We start from the raw sequence: 19,454 nt of genomic DNA, 5'->3' as shown, positions 1-19,454 counted from the left end.
TCACATGAGGACCTTCCATTTCTAATTCAATTTCTTTAAAAGCCTGTGGTGAGAGACATTGTCAAAGGTTTGTTAGAGATCCAGGCATGTTATACATATCATACATACTATCATACATACCACATTTCCCTATATATGTCACGGCAAGTTTGCAAAAGAAGTCATGCCATGATGACATTCCTCTGTCATGTTTATTTGCATACCTGCTAATCTGTTCTACAGTTTCTATCAACTTTCTCAGTGTAGAAGTGAGCCTGTAGCTACCAGCCTGTTGTTCCCTTGAGTCCTTTTATTGAAATTGGCAGTACATCCTCAGCTTTTTATATCTTATCTTTTGAGTTTGTCTTAGAGGGAAGCCGGGCAGCATGGTTAATAGTTCTGTGGTGGTATGTTGAAGTGCCTTTAAAATTTCAGGTAAATGGCATCTAAATCTGGTGACCATTCTGTTGGTCCTAAAGTCTGCTCTAATGTTGCTGTGATTTTGACAGTCTTGTGCCTGAACCATCTTCCTGCTCCTGTATACACCTTGCATTTTCCTGAGTTTTGGGAGCGTGGTGGCCAGTTTGTCTCCATAGTCCCTTGGCTCTTCTCAGTAGGTGAGCAGGCTTTCCTTCTGTGCCCTGAGTGCTTCCCATGTGTGAAACAGGAGCTGAAAAGGATGAAGTTGCTGGAAGGCAGCAATATACAGCCATGGGGGAGCACCTCTTTCTGCCTCAGTCCTAGTTTATGTTGCTCCCAAAGCCATGGCAATAATAATATAATGATAGATATGAATTGGCATTTATTGCATTAATTATTTGGATGGACAGTGTAGTTGGATGTAATTGTTTACAATTCTTACCACTCAGAAGAAATCTCCATTTCAGTTAAAAAACTTATATAAATGTTTTTTTCCAAATGTTTGGGTTGATAATGGATTTATTTAGTATACTAATGTAAACTCTTTTGTTTTGGATTGTATTCATAACAGGATTTAAATACAACTCTTCAAATGTTTAAGACATGAATAGAATTTCGGATCAGTATTAAGGGTAAGATGTTTATTGTTCCAAAGAGTTAATGTGTGTTTTGATTTTTAAGCAGTTCACAATTGAATGTTTCATATTAATTCCTGCCATTTGATCTTCAGTATTGGTAACAAAGATCCTCAGTCATGTGCAAGCTCTATTTTTGATGAGGATCAGACTTAGCCTGCCATGCCTCTAATGTCTTTCTGGCTGTTTTACTGCTTTTTACTTCCTGTAAAGAAAGAGGTAATTCATTGTTCTAGTTTTAGAGTACTTGAAGGGAGACAGCAGCGCTCTTCTCTTTCTCTTTCTCTTTTACTGACTTCATTTCCTCCTTTCTTCTGTCTTTATGTACGTGGTTATTTTTTGTTGTTCTTCAGTTTGTGTGTGTGTCCCCATGGTTTTCCTTAATTGCTTTTTGCTCTGACTGCAGGATCCTGGCTTCTGTGTGTGTGAGGTTTGTGTAGCCGTTTTTATCTAAAGTCTGCCTTTTTCAGTGGCTCCTGAATCAACTTCCCTCCCCTGAATCAATTGAGGTAATGTGGCGTGGTGTTGCTTAGCAATGCTGGAAGCTGATACCGCCTGGATGATGTGTGTGCTGTAACAGCACTGAGCAGAAGAGACTACCTGTCCTCTGTGGTCTGTGCAGAGAAGAAATCTTGCATTTTCTAATGTTTTCAGCATGCTTACCTTTATGTGTTTGGATGGGGTTTTTTTTCTTTATGTTGATGAGTAACAGTTTTAAAGATCTAGAAATGTTCCTCCCCTCCTTCCTCCTGATACATGCAGAAAACTTAGTAGCATGTAGAATCAAAATATAATTGGGATGTCAGTCTTTAAAGAACTGGGTATTTAATTAACTGTCTTGAGATAGGTATGTTTTCTGTCTTCCACCCCACGTACCAAGCAAAGCTGTTATGAAGGCAGAGCTGAGCTTTGTAGGATGTTTCAGTCCTCCAAAGCAGCATAGATTAGCAGCCAATCTGGTGTGCATGGCAGCAGATTAAAAACCAGGATGAATTTAATACCACCAACCACATAAGAATATAGAATGAGCTATTTTGGCAGCATATGTAAAGGTGTTAATGGAAATTATTAGCTCTGAGATATTTCTTTAAAATTGTTGAAATCTCTAAATTTTCCACTGTGGGTAGATTTTTTACTCTCATTTAAATGAGAAAAGAGTGAAGTGTTTTCTCTTCCAGCTTTCTTGTTTTGTAGGTTTTTTATAAAGCTAAGGGAGTATGCATTTAAAAAAAATTAAACTATCTGCTTGTTTTCTTTTTGTTAATTTTTTTCAATAAGAAGCACTAGAAAAATGACATATATTGGAATCAAATATCTTTGAGGCACATTTTTACCAGGTGGTTGCTCTCATTTTCACACAACACTGAATAGCATGGGCGATAACCCTGTGTTTAAGTTGTAGAGTAGGATAACTGTGAAGGTGTTATTTTCCTCTTTCAAACCAATCAGAATACAAACCAAAGTTTTTACTTGCAATCCTGGGTAGAAGACAGAGGGGGGTGTTCTCCATCAGCCTGGTAGGAGTGTGGACCCTGACATCTTTCCTTTCTTTGATGGCAGTTACAATGAGTATATATGAATATACTCATACCCTCAGCAGAGATAAATCTTGGTCAGACTCAATTTCTTTGTTTGTTTCATGAAATTATGTTTGTGCTTCAGTAAGCACAAGCCCAATATTCTTTTGCAAAAACTCTGTCTTGGAGTTGGAAGGCTTACAAACTCCTTACAAAGTTCTTACAAATTTTGTGTACAGTTAGGCAAAGTGATTGGGTAAGCAATTGCAGCCCTCAGGTGCTCAGTACCTGCTGTCTCAGTGCTGCTGCTGCCAGATCACCTGTTCCTTTGAGCCTTAGCTCCAGCACTGGACTGCTGATGGGGGTGGAAGAAAGGTAGTGGTGGGATGGGGACAGGGACCTCCACAGCTGGATCATGGGAGCCCAACCTGAAGAATGAATCTGGGCACTGAGGGTGCACTTGATGATGTCAAAATACACCCAGAAGTCAAGGACGGTGGAGGTGGAGAGGTGCAGTCTGGAGGCTGATCCCACCTCAGTGCTGTTTATTGGGGTATAAAGGATTGCTTATGAGACATGGGATTGTTCAGTGGGTGGGTCTCTCTGATCAGCTGCTCCTGCCTCTCTTAACCGGTGTTTTTCATAACCAACAAATGCATTTCCAGTAGCCTGATAGTTTATTCATTTCTGGTTTAGACCATTTAATCCATAGGAGGTACTCATTTATCCTTGTCTGTAAGGAAACAAAACATCGAGCTGGCAAGGGGATTTTATAGCATGTTCATTGCCATGGTTTCAGACAGCCTTACATAGCCTAAAAATAGATTCAGGAAAGAATATTCTCTTGCCTTCCCTGCCTCCCCCAGCTCTAACTAATTGGAATTTCCTTTTTTTGTTTGTATGTTTTTGTTGTTGTGGGTTTACTGACTGACAGGTCAGGCAGATTTGTTTGATGTTTTGTTTTAAAGAGGAAAGTTCATCATAGTATCTAAAACACTGGGGAGTGACTTCCCTGGTAGCGTGCCAAGGCTATAACCTCCTGCTCCTGTCTTCTACACTTCAGTAGTGCCACTCTGGCAGACTGCAGCTCATTACAAACCAGTGTAATAGTCCAAGATGTGTGAGGGACCATCCTGGGCATACCTTGGATAATTATAACCTTGACATTGCCTTGTGCTGAGCAGGGGAAATGCAGAGAGTACATGATGATGTGCCTTTAGCAGTCTGCACTGCTGCTTGAACAGCATCCTCTTCCAGGGGCCAGCTGGCAGCTTTACTGTGTCTCCTGCAACCTCACAGCTAGGATGTTGCAGACAGGTTGAGGATCATGGATGTAACTAGCAGGACAAGTTTTAAAATACTGCTTTGTATACAGCAATGCCTGGGCAGCAGCTGCAAGGAGCTAGGGGAGGCAAACTGGGTGACCTCTCCTTCCCCTTCTTGGTGTCCTTGCTGAGACAGCACCAGAGCTACACAGCTTTGGCTGGCGTGCCTAGAGCTGGGCATGGCTTCACTACCTCCAGATTGCAGTGTCATTTGTCTTTGAATGTCAGAAAACGGAGGTGGAACACAGCTTGGCAATTAATATGGTCTCCTCTGATGTGTACTGGCTAAACTATGTTTAGCTTCAGGTTGGGCAGTTGAATTCCTGCCCCCCCAGACCCCGGTCTTCAACAGAGGTGTTGACTGCTTCTGTTAGCAGGAGTCCTAGATGCTTTCAGATCTCTCTCCTCAGACAGGAAGGGCATGGGTTGGAATCACACTGATGCCTTGGATTTCCTGCATTGCTTCCTGTTGAATTGCTGGGCCAGAAGCTAATGGTGGGGGGGATACTGTACGCAGCGTTCCACTCCTGAGGCTCGCAGCGTGCCTATTTATGTTTGAAAGCAAGTAAATAACCCCACAGCAGCCTTATCAACTCATGTCTTTTAGTGTCAGGTTTTGGAGCCAAAGGAAAGTGTTCTGGGTTGGGTTGCAAAGGGGAAAAAACCCATGTGCTCTCTAAGTGGGTTGTTTGGTGAACAAGGTGTCGGTTCTGCTGATCCATTTCTCATCACCATTTTTCTTTGACTGCCCAAGAGAAACTGCAGTAAGCTTATTTGTTTGTATGTGTTGCTGCTGGTACAGGGCTTTTTCTTTCTTCCTGCTGCTGCTTTTATGGTCAGGGTGCCCTGACCTTCCTCAGTAGGGACTGAATGGAGAAGAACTGAAGTGATGTCAGGTTGTAAATATGTTAGTGAATGGGCTGCAGTGTATTGCTGATTCCTTCTCTTCTTGGTTTATTTACCAGCTGTAAATACTTTCAGACTTTTCCCTGTTTCAGAATTGATCAGAGTTGTGAACTTCAAAGAAGTTACATCTTCTTTGTCCATATGCTGTGTTGGACAAAATTTGTGTATTTAGACAGAGGTGGTACCAGATAGATAGGACTGCTTAAGGTACAACTGCTATTCAGAAGGGATTAAACCTTTTGAAGTCTTTTCTGTTGCTTGTATGCTGTGCTGCTTTGCATTTGGCAGCTGCAACATGTGCTTATGCTTCCCTGCTCCTCCCTCTGATACTCTGCAGTATTTATATGCCTGTTTTAGCACCTGGAGAGCAGAAGAAGAGCAGCCCCCAAGTGCAAATGCCTTCCACAGAGGAATCTGCCTTGACTTGTTCATCACCAGTGCAGGACAGGTGGGTCAGGTTGGCTGTGACTTTGTTCTGAAGAACATCTCTTCCTCTTGAAGTGGAGGTGAGTTTGCCATCCTTTTGGAGGATGCACACTGGGATTTTCACAAAATACAGGGCTTCCTGGTTCCAAAGGGTAGCAACATATTGTTTTCACAAATGGTGATTTTTTTCAATGACCCAATCCAAACTTAAGCTGAAGGAGTTCCTCCAAGGATGAGAGCATGACTACCATCTCTGTTCAGTGATGTGCTCCCTGGGGAAAAGTGCAGACTGCTTCATGCAGGCCAGCCCAGATTGCAGAGCCCAGCTGTGTTAGTGATCCTATGAAAATATAATCCTATTTGATGCTAGAAGGGAAAATTTTCCGTACCTGCTAGATGTTTAAATATTCTTTAAGTGGACCACCTTTCTGCTGTGGTGATTTAAAACCCTGAAAATACTCTATGCATGAATTTACATAAAATAAAACAACCTGCATAATATTACATCAATGCACAGTAGATCCCCTCCCATCTATCCAACACTTATGTCATTTTACATCCATTTTTGTTCCCTCCAACACTTCCAGCTGCTTCCCTGCTCTGCTCACTGGGCATCAGTGTGCTCCACATGGGAAAGCTTCTGTGTGTGCATGCTCCTGAAGTGTGTTTACTTGTGCTGAGCTTTGCACAAGTACTCACCTCCTCCACTGAAAGATGAAGAGACTGGGGTGTGTGTCTGTGTGTGTGACTGGGAGTGGTGGATGGCTGGAATCAGAGACAGAGAGTGTGTATATTTGGAGGAGCTTTCAGATTGCTGGTGCATCTATGGGAGTGGAGGAGTTGGGGCTGAGGTGAAAGGAATGCCAAAAGCAAATCCTACACTGTTTATTTTATGAGGTGGAATTTGAAGGCAGATGCTTCATTTGTAGGCCTTGTGGGAATTGAAATATTCATATTCAGGAGTTATGAAAATTAGGGATAGTGTTTTCTGGACTCTCAAGTTAATGCCAGTCATGTGATTTGCTTTCTTTAAAGTTCACATGAGAAGTCAACCATCTTAATACATGGAATTTCATTATAGATCAGATGCTGTTTAAAGAACATGATTAATATTGCAAAGCAGAAGTTCATAATGTAAAGATGTAGTTCTCCCTTTTTGTGATTTGCACAGAAGTGTAATTATTTAGTTGCATATTCCTCACCTAGCAATCTTTATGCTATTTGTTGGGTGTGGAGGTAATTCTCCTGCCACAGGGCACTGTTGTCTATTGTACTGTCTGTGAGAAAGCTCTGGTTCCGTGCCTTTTGTAGATGTCAAAAGGGGAAGGGTGGCTCAAGATAGTGATGGCCTCCTGCTTTTAAGGAACTGGACTCACTTCTCAACAGAATTCCCTGCATTGTTCAAAGTGATTTAAACACCCAGAAAATGGGTAAACTCTTGATAAGCCTGAGAAAATTAGCAAGAGCTAATTTTCTGAAAGCCTCATGCTCCTGGATGTAGCCTGCAGTTATGCCTAAAGCAAGCTGTGGTCTCTGAAATACTTGAAGCATAATTTGGCCCTAAGAACCTTGCTTTTGCATGTACAGAAGCAGTGGGTTTTCATGCTGTTTGACCTAGATCAATAAAATGGATTTAGACTCCAAACTCCTAGTGGAGCCAATGTCTACATTGTCTTTTGGACACTTGGGTTTTCTGTCTGTAATTCCCCATATAGGAAGTAAGGATATTGTGATGCCTCCTCCTCAAACAATCATGAAGTTAGAATAAGTACTTTTTGAGAGAGTAAATCAGCCTTCTCTACAGAAAGCACAGAAAGATAATTGTTAATTCTGTCTTAACAGTAGAGTTCAAGGAGTTAGTAAGCCTTAAGGATAGATCAGGGTAAAAGAAAAAAAAGAAATCCTGAGTGCCTTCCTGTAACTGACTGTGCTTCCTTGTGCAGTGAAATAGGCAGAGTGGTCTTCAGCAGATCCAGGGAGGGAAACTGGTAATGGTTATGGTGTGCAAGAACAGGAAAAGGGTAACTTGTAGTTTGATGACATGCTTAAATGCAAACAATTCCTGCCTGATTCTCATCTCTTCCTTGTGCAGTATTCCTTTATTTAAAGAGGAAAACAAGAATATGATCTGTTTGAAAATGAAAGCTGCCTCAGCAGCTGTAGGGTTTGCATCTTTCAGTGGGGATTTCTGGCACTGGGATAAGAGATTAGAGCAGAAGTGGCAGCAGACATTTGTGCTCCTCTGTGCTGCTCTCACCAAGAGAGGGGGAGACCTCTGAGTTGTTGTGTACATGCAGGATAGGGCTGTTGACTTTGGTCCCACCTCTGGAAGGAAATCATAGAATCATAGAATATCCTGAGTTGGAAGGGACTCACAAGGGTCACTGAGTCCAACTCGTGGCCCTGCACAGGCCAGCCCTGAGAATCGCACCATGTGCCTCCTGAGGATGTTGTCCAAATGCTTCTTGACCTCTGACAGGCTTGGAATCAATCCGGAGGAATCTGTCAGGAATAAAACCTGATGTCATTTTCCATGCACAAGGAAATAAGCTATTTTCTATCAGACATGACATACTTCCCCCCCCCCCCATTTGTCTTGCCCTTCCCGACAATCCTTTTGCACTTTTTGGGACACTTTTTCAGTTTTGGTTTCTTATTCTCTTGTCTTTCACCTGCAGTTTCACCTCCTTTGCAGAATCGTTGTCAGACACCAGATATCTTGCCTGAATGAATGCCCCTTCCACATCCTTGTCCCATTTTTTTTTGCACTTAGTCAACTTTTGCCTTTTTTCTGCCTTGTTCTGTGCACTGCCTAAATATCCCTGGCTCCCTTCCCTGCCTGTTGCGCTTGCTCTCCCTCCTGTTTTGGGCCCTTGTCCCAGTCTGCTCCTTCGTCTTCCTCAGGTCTGGCATTCGTCCCTGCTGCATTCCAGATGCACTCCTTTCGCTTCCTTGCTGCCCGGGTGCTGGCAGCCCGGCCATGGCCAGCACAGGAAAGATGGGCTCCCTCTGCTCCAGGGCCTGGATCTGCTCCAGAGCCTGGACCTGCTCCAGTTGGGCAGCCATGGAAATGAAAGGAGTCTTGGGCTCCTCTGTTCCCAGGCTGGCGCGTGCTCGCCCGCTCTGCGGGCAGTCCTTGGGTTGCCACTGGGAAATGAGCGGCGTTCGAGCGTGCTCAGCAAGGAAAGGCTCCTGGGAGATCCTGGCTATTGGCTCTCTAAAGGCTGCCGTGAATGTGCTGTGTGCTACCATCGGATATGGGTATAAAAACTGATTTCCGTGTTCAGCATAATCCAAGGTTACGTGAGACTCAGGAGCCAAGAAGGGAATATGAGGAGTATAGGATGTTCTCCAAGGGAAGGAAGAGCAATCTAATACCCAGCGTGCCTGCTTTGCCCAGCACAGCAGTGTCCTCTGCCGTGCTGCTTTACTGGGAGCCTTGCACTGAGTGAGAAGACCTATAAAAATCTTCCAGGCAGCATTCACGTTGGATTATTTGAAATGTATTATTTATTATGTCCCTCTTTCTGCTTGATCTTTCACTGTCAGCTTCTGCCTCTTGATACCCGAATTTTAAAAATGGATCTGAGTCCTACACCTCTCTGTCTTGCTTGTATTGTGAAGGCTGTTTTGGAGTGTTGCTTCCAATGACATTTTGAGGAGGTCAGTGCAGACTGGTGGGCTGCTTTGGCAGTATTTCTGCTATCTCTCCCTGCCAGTGTTGGAAGGATAGAACAAGAGAACAAGAGATCAAGTTGCAATAGAACAAGAGAATCCGTGCTTTCCACTGTCCACTTTAGTAGTATAAAGTACAGATTCCACAGATAATGCTTTTTCACGCCTCCAAGCAGGTGAGTAATTAGTTTTGAGATGTAACAAGAAACCACAGGGATGTAATCTGTACTGAAACAGGTTTGTTGATAGAGACAATGGTGTGGTTGAACAGGAAAGCCCTTCTCTAGGTGCAGCTTCTAAAGCCTGCTCTAATAGTGCTGTGCTTTGGACTGACTTACGTCAATTTTCATTGTGAAGTTAGTTACAGTGGGAAAAGACATTTGTTCTGCAGGCATGGCAGCACCTCATACAGCTACATCTGTCTTTTGTGAAAACCCACCCTTGTCTGTCTTCATGCAGCATATATAATACTCACATTTTAGCCATACATAAAATGAGGCTGTACCTGTAGCAAGAGTATATTCGTGTTATCTCTCACAGTACCTCTGACAGCTGTTCACAGAATAAACACAGTGTTATCAATTATCTAAAGACACAAAAGTACCCTATCTTGAAAGATCAGGAGAGCTGATGCAAGACAGGCAGTGTCTGGATTGTGATGCTTAGCACAGGTAGAGTCTTTCACTGATTGAAGTATTTGCACAAAGATAAATGAGTTAGGAACCTAAGGAAATTTGAAATAATGCAATAATTTTTAAAAGAATTTTTGAATTGTTTTAAAGAATGATGTAATGGCATAATAATGGCATAATTTAAAAACACTCTAGGGTAAGTATTATACAATCACGCATCATGATCCATTTTATCTCCAGCAGGATGCAAGTGAATATATTGTTTTCTAAACAACAGTACATAAAGCAATTTTTTTCTTCATGGTACAAGTATTTCTTGCTGGTACTGTGTCATTATTGTGATATTTCCTTGGTCAAGAATAATAAAGGCTCATATAAAAAGACTTAATTAAAAAAAAAACAACAAAACAAACCAATCATTGTATATTTAATTATAACAAACAGTTTTACAAACTTATAAAAAGTCTCTTTTTAAATATTTAAAACATCAGGAATTCTTTTCTGGTTTTATAGTGGGTTATATACTGAGTGTAGAACTTCGGCCATAAATACATTTTTCCTGGTGCACAAGCTATGTAATAATTTTGTGGGAGTCTGATCACAAGCTTTGGGCATAAAGGAAACTAGTCAAGGCCATTATGGCCTCAATTTAGCATGTTTGGATAGGCATCATCTGTGGCTCCCCAGTGCTGAGCACTGATGTCATTGCCTCTGTGGTTTGGAGCTGCTGGGCCGTAGGGGTGCCCAGCCCCTGAGTGAGCACAGTGTGCACTGCAGCTCCTGGGCTTCTGCTCCCTACTCATGCAGCTTACCAGCACAACGTGTGGGGGTACCTGGAGTGACACCTCTGATGGCTCTCAGCAGGAGAGAGAGCGGGACCAGTGCGTTTACCATGGCGTTGGGTCTTCTGGTAGGAGTCTGTGTGCTCAGGGCAGGGAGAAGCTCCTCTGAAGGGCCACTGAATGCCTGAATTAGTCTCTGGTGCTCAGCAGTTCTCTGGAGGATCTGGCTTGCATTTAGGCAGTGTGAATACCTCTACTGTATGCTCATACTTGGTTCAGAGAAATAGCATTTCCCCTGAGCTGTTTTATTTCTCAAAACCAGGACTGTATCAGATTTTCCCCCAACTGCTGAACAGTAGTATTAATGTAGTGTGTTATTTATTCTTTTGACATGTTTTTATTTCATGGAAAACATCTACGTTATGCTTGAAGCTGGGTATGAGTTGCTGGATCCCTTTCAGAATTCTGTTAAATCTGGAAGTAAATCAGATTACTTTGTTCTACTATAAGCACATTCGGCTTGGCTTTCACATGAGGTGTTGTATGGGTGAATGAGCCCAGAGCATTCCAGCTGGTGCAACAGCTTTATTTATGCAGAGAGATGGCATGAAAGGGTTTTGGAAAATGCTTTTAATGGCTTCAGAATTGATTTGTGCCACTATTGAACCACCAAACTGCTTAAAGTTCTTACTCACTTTGCTTGTGTTTTCTAGTGACAAAGTCTGGGCTCAAGTGATGACCCGGTTAATCAGGAAACTCTGCTGGTTGGAAACACAAGAAGTAGAGGTTTTCTTAGACTCTCCTTATAAGTTCCTAGCATTTACCATGGTCTTTCTGTTCATAGTGTGAAATAGTTTTTGCCAACATGGTGATGCTTTTATATCTCAACTGTAAAATGCTTTACGTCTTCATAAAATTATAACATGTACTTTCTCACTGCTGCAACACATTTTATCATCAGTGAAGGATTAGCTGGGTGACTTTGGCATGTATTTCATGTACTCTTTATTCTTAATAATTTTTCCCCCATGGATGTTTTTTTTTTAAATCACATTTTGTTACTTGTGCAACCGTGCTGAATTTCACTTTTTCATAGGTTTTAGCGACAGAATTGGCAGGTTATGCAAAGTAGAAGGGCTGTCAATAAAATCGAGTATGTAAGTATACGATACTTACACAAGTATATGATACTTACATACTTGCAGCTTCTTCCTAAGCATAATTTCTTATGCAGGCAGTTTTGTCACAGGGTTGAAAAACATCTCAGAAAGCAGGTTGGGAGTTTCACAGTGAGGAAGAAATATCTTCTCCCTGGCCCGAGATAAAGCAGAAATTTTGTAGAAGAGGTGTGGTCTTGTCCAATTGCGAAAGTAAAGTGTCAGGGAAGTATTTTCAATGGAAAACAGTGTTGAACTTCATGTATAAGTATGTTATGAACACATAGATGGTAGTTAAATGCTGATGCAGTAAGTGCAAAGCAAGTGAGCAATATTTAATTCAAAATTTAACTTGTCTAATAACGAATGAAGCATTTGTGTGGAAATACCTCCCTCTGGTCTATTAAGGGATTCACGGCTCCACAAGATCCCTGTTTTGCTCAGACTGTGCCTTTGGATGTGAAGGGAAAACATAGTTGGGTGAGAGTCACTAATTGAGCAATTGGAGCTAATCATCCCCTTGGCTTAGCAGATGAAACACTAATTTTCCTTCCAGGTGTAGCCAGAATTACCTGTTTGTACAGTGCCTTCAAGTTGGCTGACTTAAAACCTGAATTAAAAACTTTAAAATCAGTGGTGTTGGTTTGAATATGATGTTGGCATTCCTGATTCAAGTAAGTGATGTTGATCATGGTACAGGGGTGCCAGGTAGGGGTGGTGAAGAACAAAGTGAAGACAAGTCTCCAGAGGTTGGGAAACAGTCACAATCAGACAAAAGAGTAACTTGTGCGAAGAGGTTTCAGAGGAGTTCCTTTGAGAGGGTGAGTGTAAGAAGTTTTGCTTACTTAATTACTCATTTATATATGTACAATGGCTTTGCTTGCTTGTGTGAGATGCAGGGAGGAAGAAAAATCTTTTGCCTTCAATCAGTTTCTAATGCAACATTGTCCAGAAATGTAACACAAAGTGAATCAATATGTCTGCTGACTTGTTCAATATCAGTGATGGCCATCAAAAGTAATTGCAATGTTGTGGGTTGAAATCAAGTATTTGTAGACCAGATTGGCTTAATTCACAGAGCAGTGTGTATTTGTGTTTACGGGATGAGGATTTTCACAGAGGCAGTTGGAAAAGCATAGATTTATCTATCACTGCACTTGTTGATAGATCTACTGACAGGTGTGTGGCTAAGGAAAAAAGATAGCACACGTCAAATTTGTGCAGGATGGGACCGTTCTTTGCTGACATCTGGCAGAATAATTGGAATCTGGGACAGCTGCTAGTGCCACAGAATTGCAGACAGTTTTAGGACCTGAATGCAATGAAGATAAATGAGTTCCAGTTGGAAGCTGAATGGTCCTAAAGCCGGAAACGAATGTGGGCACTCTGAATGCTGTACTGATAGGCTTGCAAGAGGTGTTTTTTATCCTGTACAGTCATAAATGCTCATTATTCTGGATTTCAGGCCACATTATTGTCCATATGAATAGTTGGAGTTCTTAAAGCTTTGTGTTATGCTCAGGTCCCTAAATTTGACATTGGTTTCAGGCTCTAGCTGGTTTGGTGTTAACTACATGTACTCTATTGCTTTACAAACCTGAGCATTCAGTTTGTCCAGCTGCATAACCATCCCACAAAAACTGAGTCAAGGGATAAGAGAGTGTTATATAGAGGTTTTCAGAGTCTGACCAAGATAGGCAACTTTGTGGGCTCTCTTCAGTTTCAGTACAGGTGATGAATTTTATTCTTTCAGAGATAGTCTTGCATAGCTGAGGGAATTTCTTATTGCTGCAGATTTTAGGAAGTCTGCAGAATGCTGAAGAATCTGATTCTAAGACTTGCTTCTGCAAGTCTCTGATTTTTGCTAGGCAGCCATGGTGTTTTCTTGAGCAGGAAGATTTTTCAAGGTTAGTTTTCTGCTTCTTTAGGGACAGGAAAAAGATAAAAAAGATAAATCTGTGTTTAGAAATTAAGCCCGGTTAAGGACCTCACCCTCCATCCCCTTTTCCACTGACTGTACAGGGGATAGGTCAGGACATGACCTATCTTCTTGCTGATCTTCTTGACCATACCTCACCTTGAGCTTCTCTACTTCTCACTTCATGAAGCAGCCAACACTTACAGTGTTAACCTTTTTTGCTTTGAGCTAGAAGACAGGCTAATGGTACAGAAAAACTGAATTTTTCTTGCCTTCCTTCTCTGAGTATTGTGGGTGTGAGCAGAAAGGGCAGACAAGAAACTGAACACAAATCCCTTCAGCTACAAGGTTTCCTTTAGAGTCTGAGTCAAACTTAGTCTACTGGGTGCAAGCAGAGAAACAGACGCCCAGCACCTGTGTCTGTATTACTGCCCTTCAAGCTTGAGCTATTTTTCTGTAGGAACTTTTCCCATTTCTTTGCTTCTGCTTCTGCTGGGTTTTGTCAAAGAAATTATAAGTTGGACTTCACTGATCCTTTTAGGTCCCTTCCAAGACAGGATATTCTGTGATTCTGTGATTTACATGAATAATTTAGTTTTTTTTAATAATTGTATTTGCTTTGTACAGTTGTACCAGGGACTTGCGGAAATTAGGCAGGATATTGCTTCACAGTATAAAAACCTGAACTGTATTGGCCCTCTGTCTGCTTCCCATCATTTCAGACTGAATTTTACTTTCAATCTTCCTGGTCCTGTTGTCTTGTTATGCTGTTACTATTTTTTAATATGGGTTCAAGATGCTTGATTTCATTTTTATGGTAATTCTGATGTACTGATGAAAAGGCAGCATCATTGACAATTTATGCTGCATGTATAGAATTTTCTCTTGCTGAAGGTATCCAAATCTGCTATGTGCTTTTGGTAGGGCTATACTCACACCACCCCACTTGCCTCAGGCTTCCTCACCTTTAAGAGGAGTGCTCCCTTCTCTTTCATGCTGTGGAAATGGGTCATAAGGAAAGTAAAAGAATGGGAAAGGGCCTAGATACCTGGTACCAATCTCCCCCATAACAGCAGTCTTCAGGCTTTGGGAACCACTTGCATCAAATTCTGAGCCCTGGTCTGACCTAAAGAGCAGAGTAGGTGAGAGACAGAGTGGCATCTATTCCAACATACTGCTTCTGTTTTCCTCAGTATTTCATAATTTTTGTAGCCCTGCACCTGTTTTCCCTGCCCCAGCCCCAACAAGTGCTGTTTATACTCACAGCTCCCTTTATACTATGGAAGTTTGATACTTTTTTCATCCTGCCAGAGAAAAATATGTGGAAATTTTAGTTGGCCAGAACCTTACCGATGCTATAAAATGTGCATGCTTTAAACATGGAGAACTAAGGTGGCTTTGTGCTGAACCACATTGTGGCCTTTGTCCAGCTACTGCATAAGTATATACAGACTTTCAAATTTTAATCTAAGCATTTAGTATCTGTATAAAAGGGTTATTAATGTGTGATTAGAACAAAACCACATCTCCTCATCTATCTAATGGCAGTTGTAGGTTTTTTTGTGTCTTCCAGGTGCTGTAAGTAGAGAAAGCTTGAGTCAGCCCAGTGGCCTGACAGCGGCTGACTGGGCTTAGCTCACCTTGGCATTGGATTTTCCAGCCTGTCAAGAGCTGATTTAATTTGCTAAGCCAGCCAAGAACAAAACACTGAATTGTTTTCTTTTGAGTTAGAGAGGTGCCATGGCTCAGTCTGAGGAGGGTGAGAGTCATTGCTCAGCATCAGGCAGGACTGTATGGGTGGGAGCTGGGAAGGAGCAGAAGGGGACAAGACTCCTCCATGGGCAGCTCTGCTGTCTCAGTAAGTTCTCCCCTCACACAGGTTAGGATACAGGTTCATTCTCTGCAGCGGAATCTCTCCATCTTGCAGGTGCTACAGCACTACTGAGAATGGCGCTGACATCCAGTGAACCTGCAGCTGAAACAATGGACTTGATTTTGGCCCTGGGTTTCAACAGCTGTCAGAAAGAGCAGACAGAAACTTAATAATTCTCTTTTGTTTGCTGCTCTCTGCTTCTGTATTGGTTATCTGTCTCCACATATGTTTTGCTTAGAGCTGCATATGCTAGAATCTGGTGGCTGCTGCTCTTTCTTCTTGATTAATACCTTCCCCAATTTACTGTCACCTTTCTACTAGAGTGTCTTTGAATTTCTCTATCATTTGACCAGACCTGATCTATCTCTTCATTGTGACAGACATTAGGCATCCTAATCCCCTCAGGTTTGCTCAGTGTTTGCTTAATACTTTGCTTTGGTTGCGTTCTGTGACCTTAGTTCACTGTCTCCTAGATGAAAGTGATATAAAGGTATACAGCTTGGCTGATGTGCTGTGTTGTTTTAGAGAGGGTAATTTTTAAGGCCTCTTACGTAAAAGTATAGTAAAAATATTAAGCTGATGTTGTGACAGCAGCATAGTGAGACTAATGGCATGCAGAAAAAAAACCCTAAATAACTTCCATTGCAGCATGCTGATGTTTTGGCATATAGGTTAAAAAAACGAAAGGTCTTCTTTTAATTTTCCAAGTAGCAGATGCTTGTGACCAGAGTAGCCAACAGTTCTTAGATCTTTGCTTCCAAATGAAAGTGTTACAACCAAATGGTTAAATATATATGTAAAACAAGAACTTCTATATTACTAACTTAATAAAAAATCACTCAGCTGTATATATGGAGTGGTTCTGCTTGTACCTTTCCTCCATGATTTTTTGGCTCCTAAATTATGAGTGGTTTTTATGTGTTTCATAAAGTTTATTGGCCTGTCTGATTGTGTGTGTGGGCCACTGTATCATCTAGTCAGAAGAACATTTATAGGAGGGTTCAATGTCTGTAATACTTCCTTGCATGGATTATTTAATGGTATCACTTTAACTGACTTGATTGATTCCTGTATTTATGATTTAATGGAAAGAACATAACCAAAGACTTCTGTAGTAACAGAGCAGTTGTAGAGGTCCTGTCTGCCCTCTTGGTGCTGGCTGGGGTATGTGGTGACTCCAAAAGAGCTCTTACTCAGACCAGAATCTGTGTGCACTTCTAGACTGGGTGCCTGTGCTACCTTTTTAGATGATCCTGTGTACTCCATACACAGGAAAACCAGATTAATTTGTAAAGGGGCCTGGAGTCTTTCTGTGTACTGCTTGGTGTCTTTTCTTCTGGAATTCCTGCTTCCAGCTGAGGCCTTCTTGTTGGCACTGCTTGTCTTATAAAAAGATTTAATTTAATATTTTTAAAGAAGAAGATAAATATAACTGATTCCTCATAGATTTTTGGATTGCAATGATAATTGAGGAAAAGTTTTCCTCTCTGGTAGTGGTTGGCATGGGCTTGGGTAGGTTTCACTACTATCTCTCTGACCTTGATGGGCAGGTTAGTGCTGAATTGCTGCAAAAGCTTGCCTGCATTTTTTTATTCTCCTTCACTTGTGCCCATTGAGCTGATATGTAGAAGTGTGGGATCCATAATTTTAAATTCCCTTCCTTCTCAGCTAACATTTCTTTTAATCCAAGTGCTGTTTTAAATTTTTTTTATGCCTAGGTATTTGCTGTGTAAAAAATCTGTGGGAACAGATTAGTCAAGACATGGAAGAGTAATGTGTAGTAAATAGTGCATCCTGCCAAATACAGGGCTGTTTTTATTCTATCCTTATGGTGGGAACTGGTGTCTTATTACCTGTCACTTTTCTTTATGGAGTCCTGTAGAACTGGTGATGCATTCACAAATTCATAGGCTGTCTTGTGCTTCCTTTTGTTCCCATATAGGCTTCTCAACAATTGTAACTTCAGAGTTAAAGCCAGGCAGTGATTGGCAGTACTCTTCTTATGCCTCTGTTTATCTGGAAAGTTGCATTTCCATTTGTGCTCATCTGTGTGCTACATGTTTTGGTCGTTGATCACTGTATAAAAGTCATGCAGAATGAAAATGCATTTACCAAGAAAGATAAATGGACAATAGAAGTGGGTTTCATCAGAAACCCATCTAGAGTGTCAAAAAGCAGTGTAGGAAAAGTGAAATAAAATTCTAGTGTGATGTGTAACATTCAACAATAAAACTAATGGTCTTTGAATTTAAAAAGAAGGTTAAAAGTTATGCCAGTAATGAAGAGACGATTGTGCCAATAAGAACAGACGACTGGGGATAAAAGCATCATACAGTCAACCTAGGACACCCAGTTAGTGTTGGTTTTTTTCCTGGCCTCCCCATATCATGTCCTCACAGTTCTTGGCTCATGAGTGACCCGAGGCCAGACCCCGGGTCTAGAGCAGCTCTGGTCCCCAGCTTATAGTTGGTGTCATCTTGTACCCCTTGGCTTTCCTGCTTCGCAGACCCATATCAGGGTGGCAGCTGCAAAGTGCCAGTGAAGGCTGGAAGGAAGAAGTGCTGATGTAGCCAAGAGGGAACGATGGTCAGCAAGTGCTGAGTTGTCTCACTTGCTCTTCTTGCCTTCCTACCTTCTCTGGGAATCCTGTCTGGGGGTGATAATAGCCTGATTCATAAATAATTTAAAATTTACATAATTAATTGAAATCTAGGTTCTGTCGTGCTCTATTTCCAATGTGGTCTTGTTTACTTTTCCAGGAGAAAAGGAATAATTTTCCCTTGTGCAGTACCATAGCCTGTCTATCAGCCTTACCCAAGGTGATTAGGCTGTGTATTTTGAAAAGTATAAAGTTTGCCTGATTTTCTTGTCTTCATATGAGACACTAAGAAGAAATTGTGATGGCTCTTTTTGTTAATGGTCATACAGTTTACTACCTGTAAGCATATATAGCATGATGCTTATGTGAAAAACAACTTCTTTATGACTGATATGGTCTTCTTTGTCCTTATTCTTTTATCAGATATAAGAAACAAGTTTCCCTAAACATGGGTGAAACTGAGCAGAGACCAACAGCAGGATCCCGCTTAGGAGCTCAAGAAAATGCTGGGATCAGTACTTTGGAGCATGGACAGAAACCACCTATGACAACTCCAGGAAAACTTGTCTCTATCAAAATTCAGATGCTGGATGACACACAAGAAACTTTTGACATTCCGGTAAGGATATGGAGGATGGGGTGGCCAAAGATTAATCAAGTATTTCTGATAATGCATGTTCTCAAACCAGTTCTCTCTTTATTTCAGCTGTGATTCTTTGGCTAATGAATTTGTGTTGCAGAGAAAATGGCTGTTGTGTATATCAGCATTAAATAGATCATGGTGCAATACAATAGCATTAAGCAGGGAAGTGAACTGTAGATTACAGTTTTTAATTCCGTTTCTGTTTGAACAGCTTCAGGAGAAGATAAAGTCCTTGGTGTTTTTTTTTTTCCCCTTCAGATATTACATTAGTGGTTCCCTCAACTTTTTGAACAGTTGATGTATTTCTTTGCCGCTGTTTTGCTCTTGATCCAGTAAACTGTAGATCTATACAGACCTTTTTGTGTTTCCTATGGCAAGTCCTTAGGATATTAACTTGAAATCATCAAAGTTTTCAATAATTTATATCACTCTTACAGGCACCGAGTGCTCTCACAAAAGTTGAGTGCAAGGAAAGAAGCAAAGCAGTCTCATCTAAAGTTTCTCTGTTCCCTGTTGAGATTAATCTAGGTTTGTCCTTGCCAAGCAGACAAAGCTGCTACTGCTTTAGTGTGTGGTTGTGATCAGTAGAATCAGTTAGAATTATTTTTGATACCAAGACCAATCCAGTTTCACACAATCTATCTGTTGGTAGCCACTAATGATTTTAGCATGCCGAGCTTACACAATTAACATGTAATGTGGTTGAACACAGCTGCTGTTATGGAAGTGTACTGGAATGTATAATTTTTGAAGTCTTCAGGCTTCATTGAATAGGAAAGCGGAAACCTGAGTTCAAATTTCATCCTTTGTTACTTGCTTTTTCTGTAGCTGTGGTAATTTCCATGTCTTCATTGGCTGAGTTTTCCCTTCTGTAAAATGGAGGATCACCAGCGACATACAGAGATCTTAGACGTATAGTGCCCTAAACTGTATGTTTAGAGAAAAATGTTACCCCTGTATTAACATA

At 41.3% G+C, this 19,454-nt stretch overlaps 1 protein-coding gene across 7 annotated transcripts in view; it reads left to right on the top strand.

The window, feature by feature from the left end:
- The window catches only part of FARP1 (FERM, ARH/RhoGEF and pleckstrin domain protein 1), a 200,855-nt gene that overhangs the window by 20,704 nt on the left and 160,697 nt on the right, over nucleotides 1–19,454 (top strand). For 6 of the 7 annotated variants that reach the window (XM_053931779.1, XM_053931770.1, XM_053931763.1 and 3 more), the window contains exon 2: nucleotides 18,268–18,463. In XM_053931779.1, coding sequence (XP_053787754.1) covers nucleotides 18,293–18,463 — 171 coding nt within the window. In that variant the 5' untranslated portion in view covers nucleotides 18,268–18,292. Of the gene's footprint in view, nucleotides 1–18,021; nucleotides 18,065–18,267; nucleotides 18,464–19,454 lie in introns of those variants that run through there. The other variant, XM_053931756.1, reaches the window with a different exon arrangement.

Source organism: Vidua chalybeata, chromosome 2 (genome assembly GCF_026979565.1).
Source record: "Vidua chalybeata isolate OUT-0048 chromosome 2, bVidCha1 merged haplotype, whole genome shotgun sequence".
Classification (NCBI taxonomy): Eukaryota; Metazoa; Chordata; class Aves; order Passeriformes; family Viduidae; genus Vidua; species Vidua chalybeata.
This window is presented reverse-complemented; position numbering and strand designations above follow the sequence as displayed.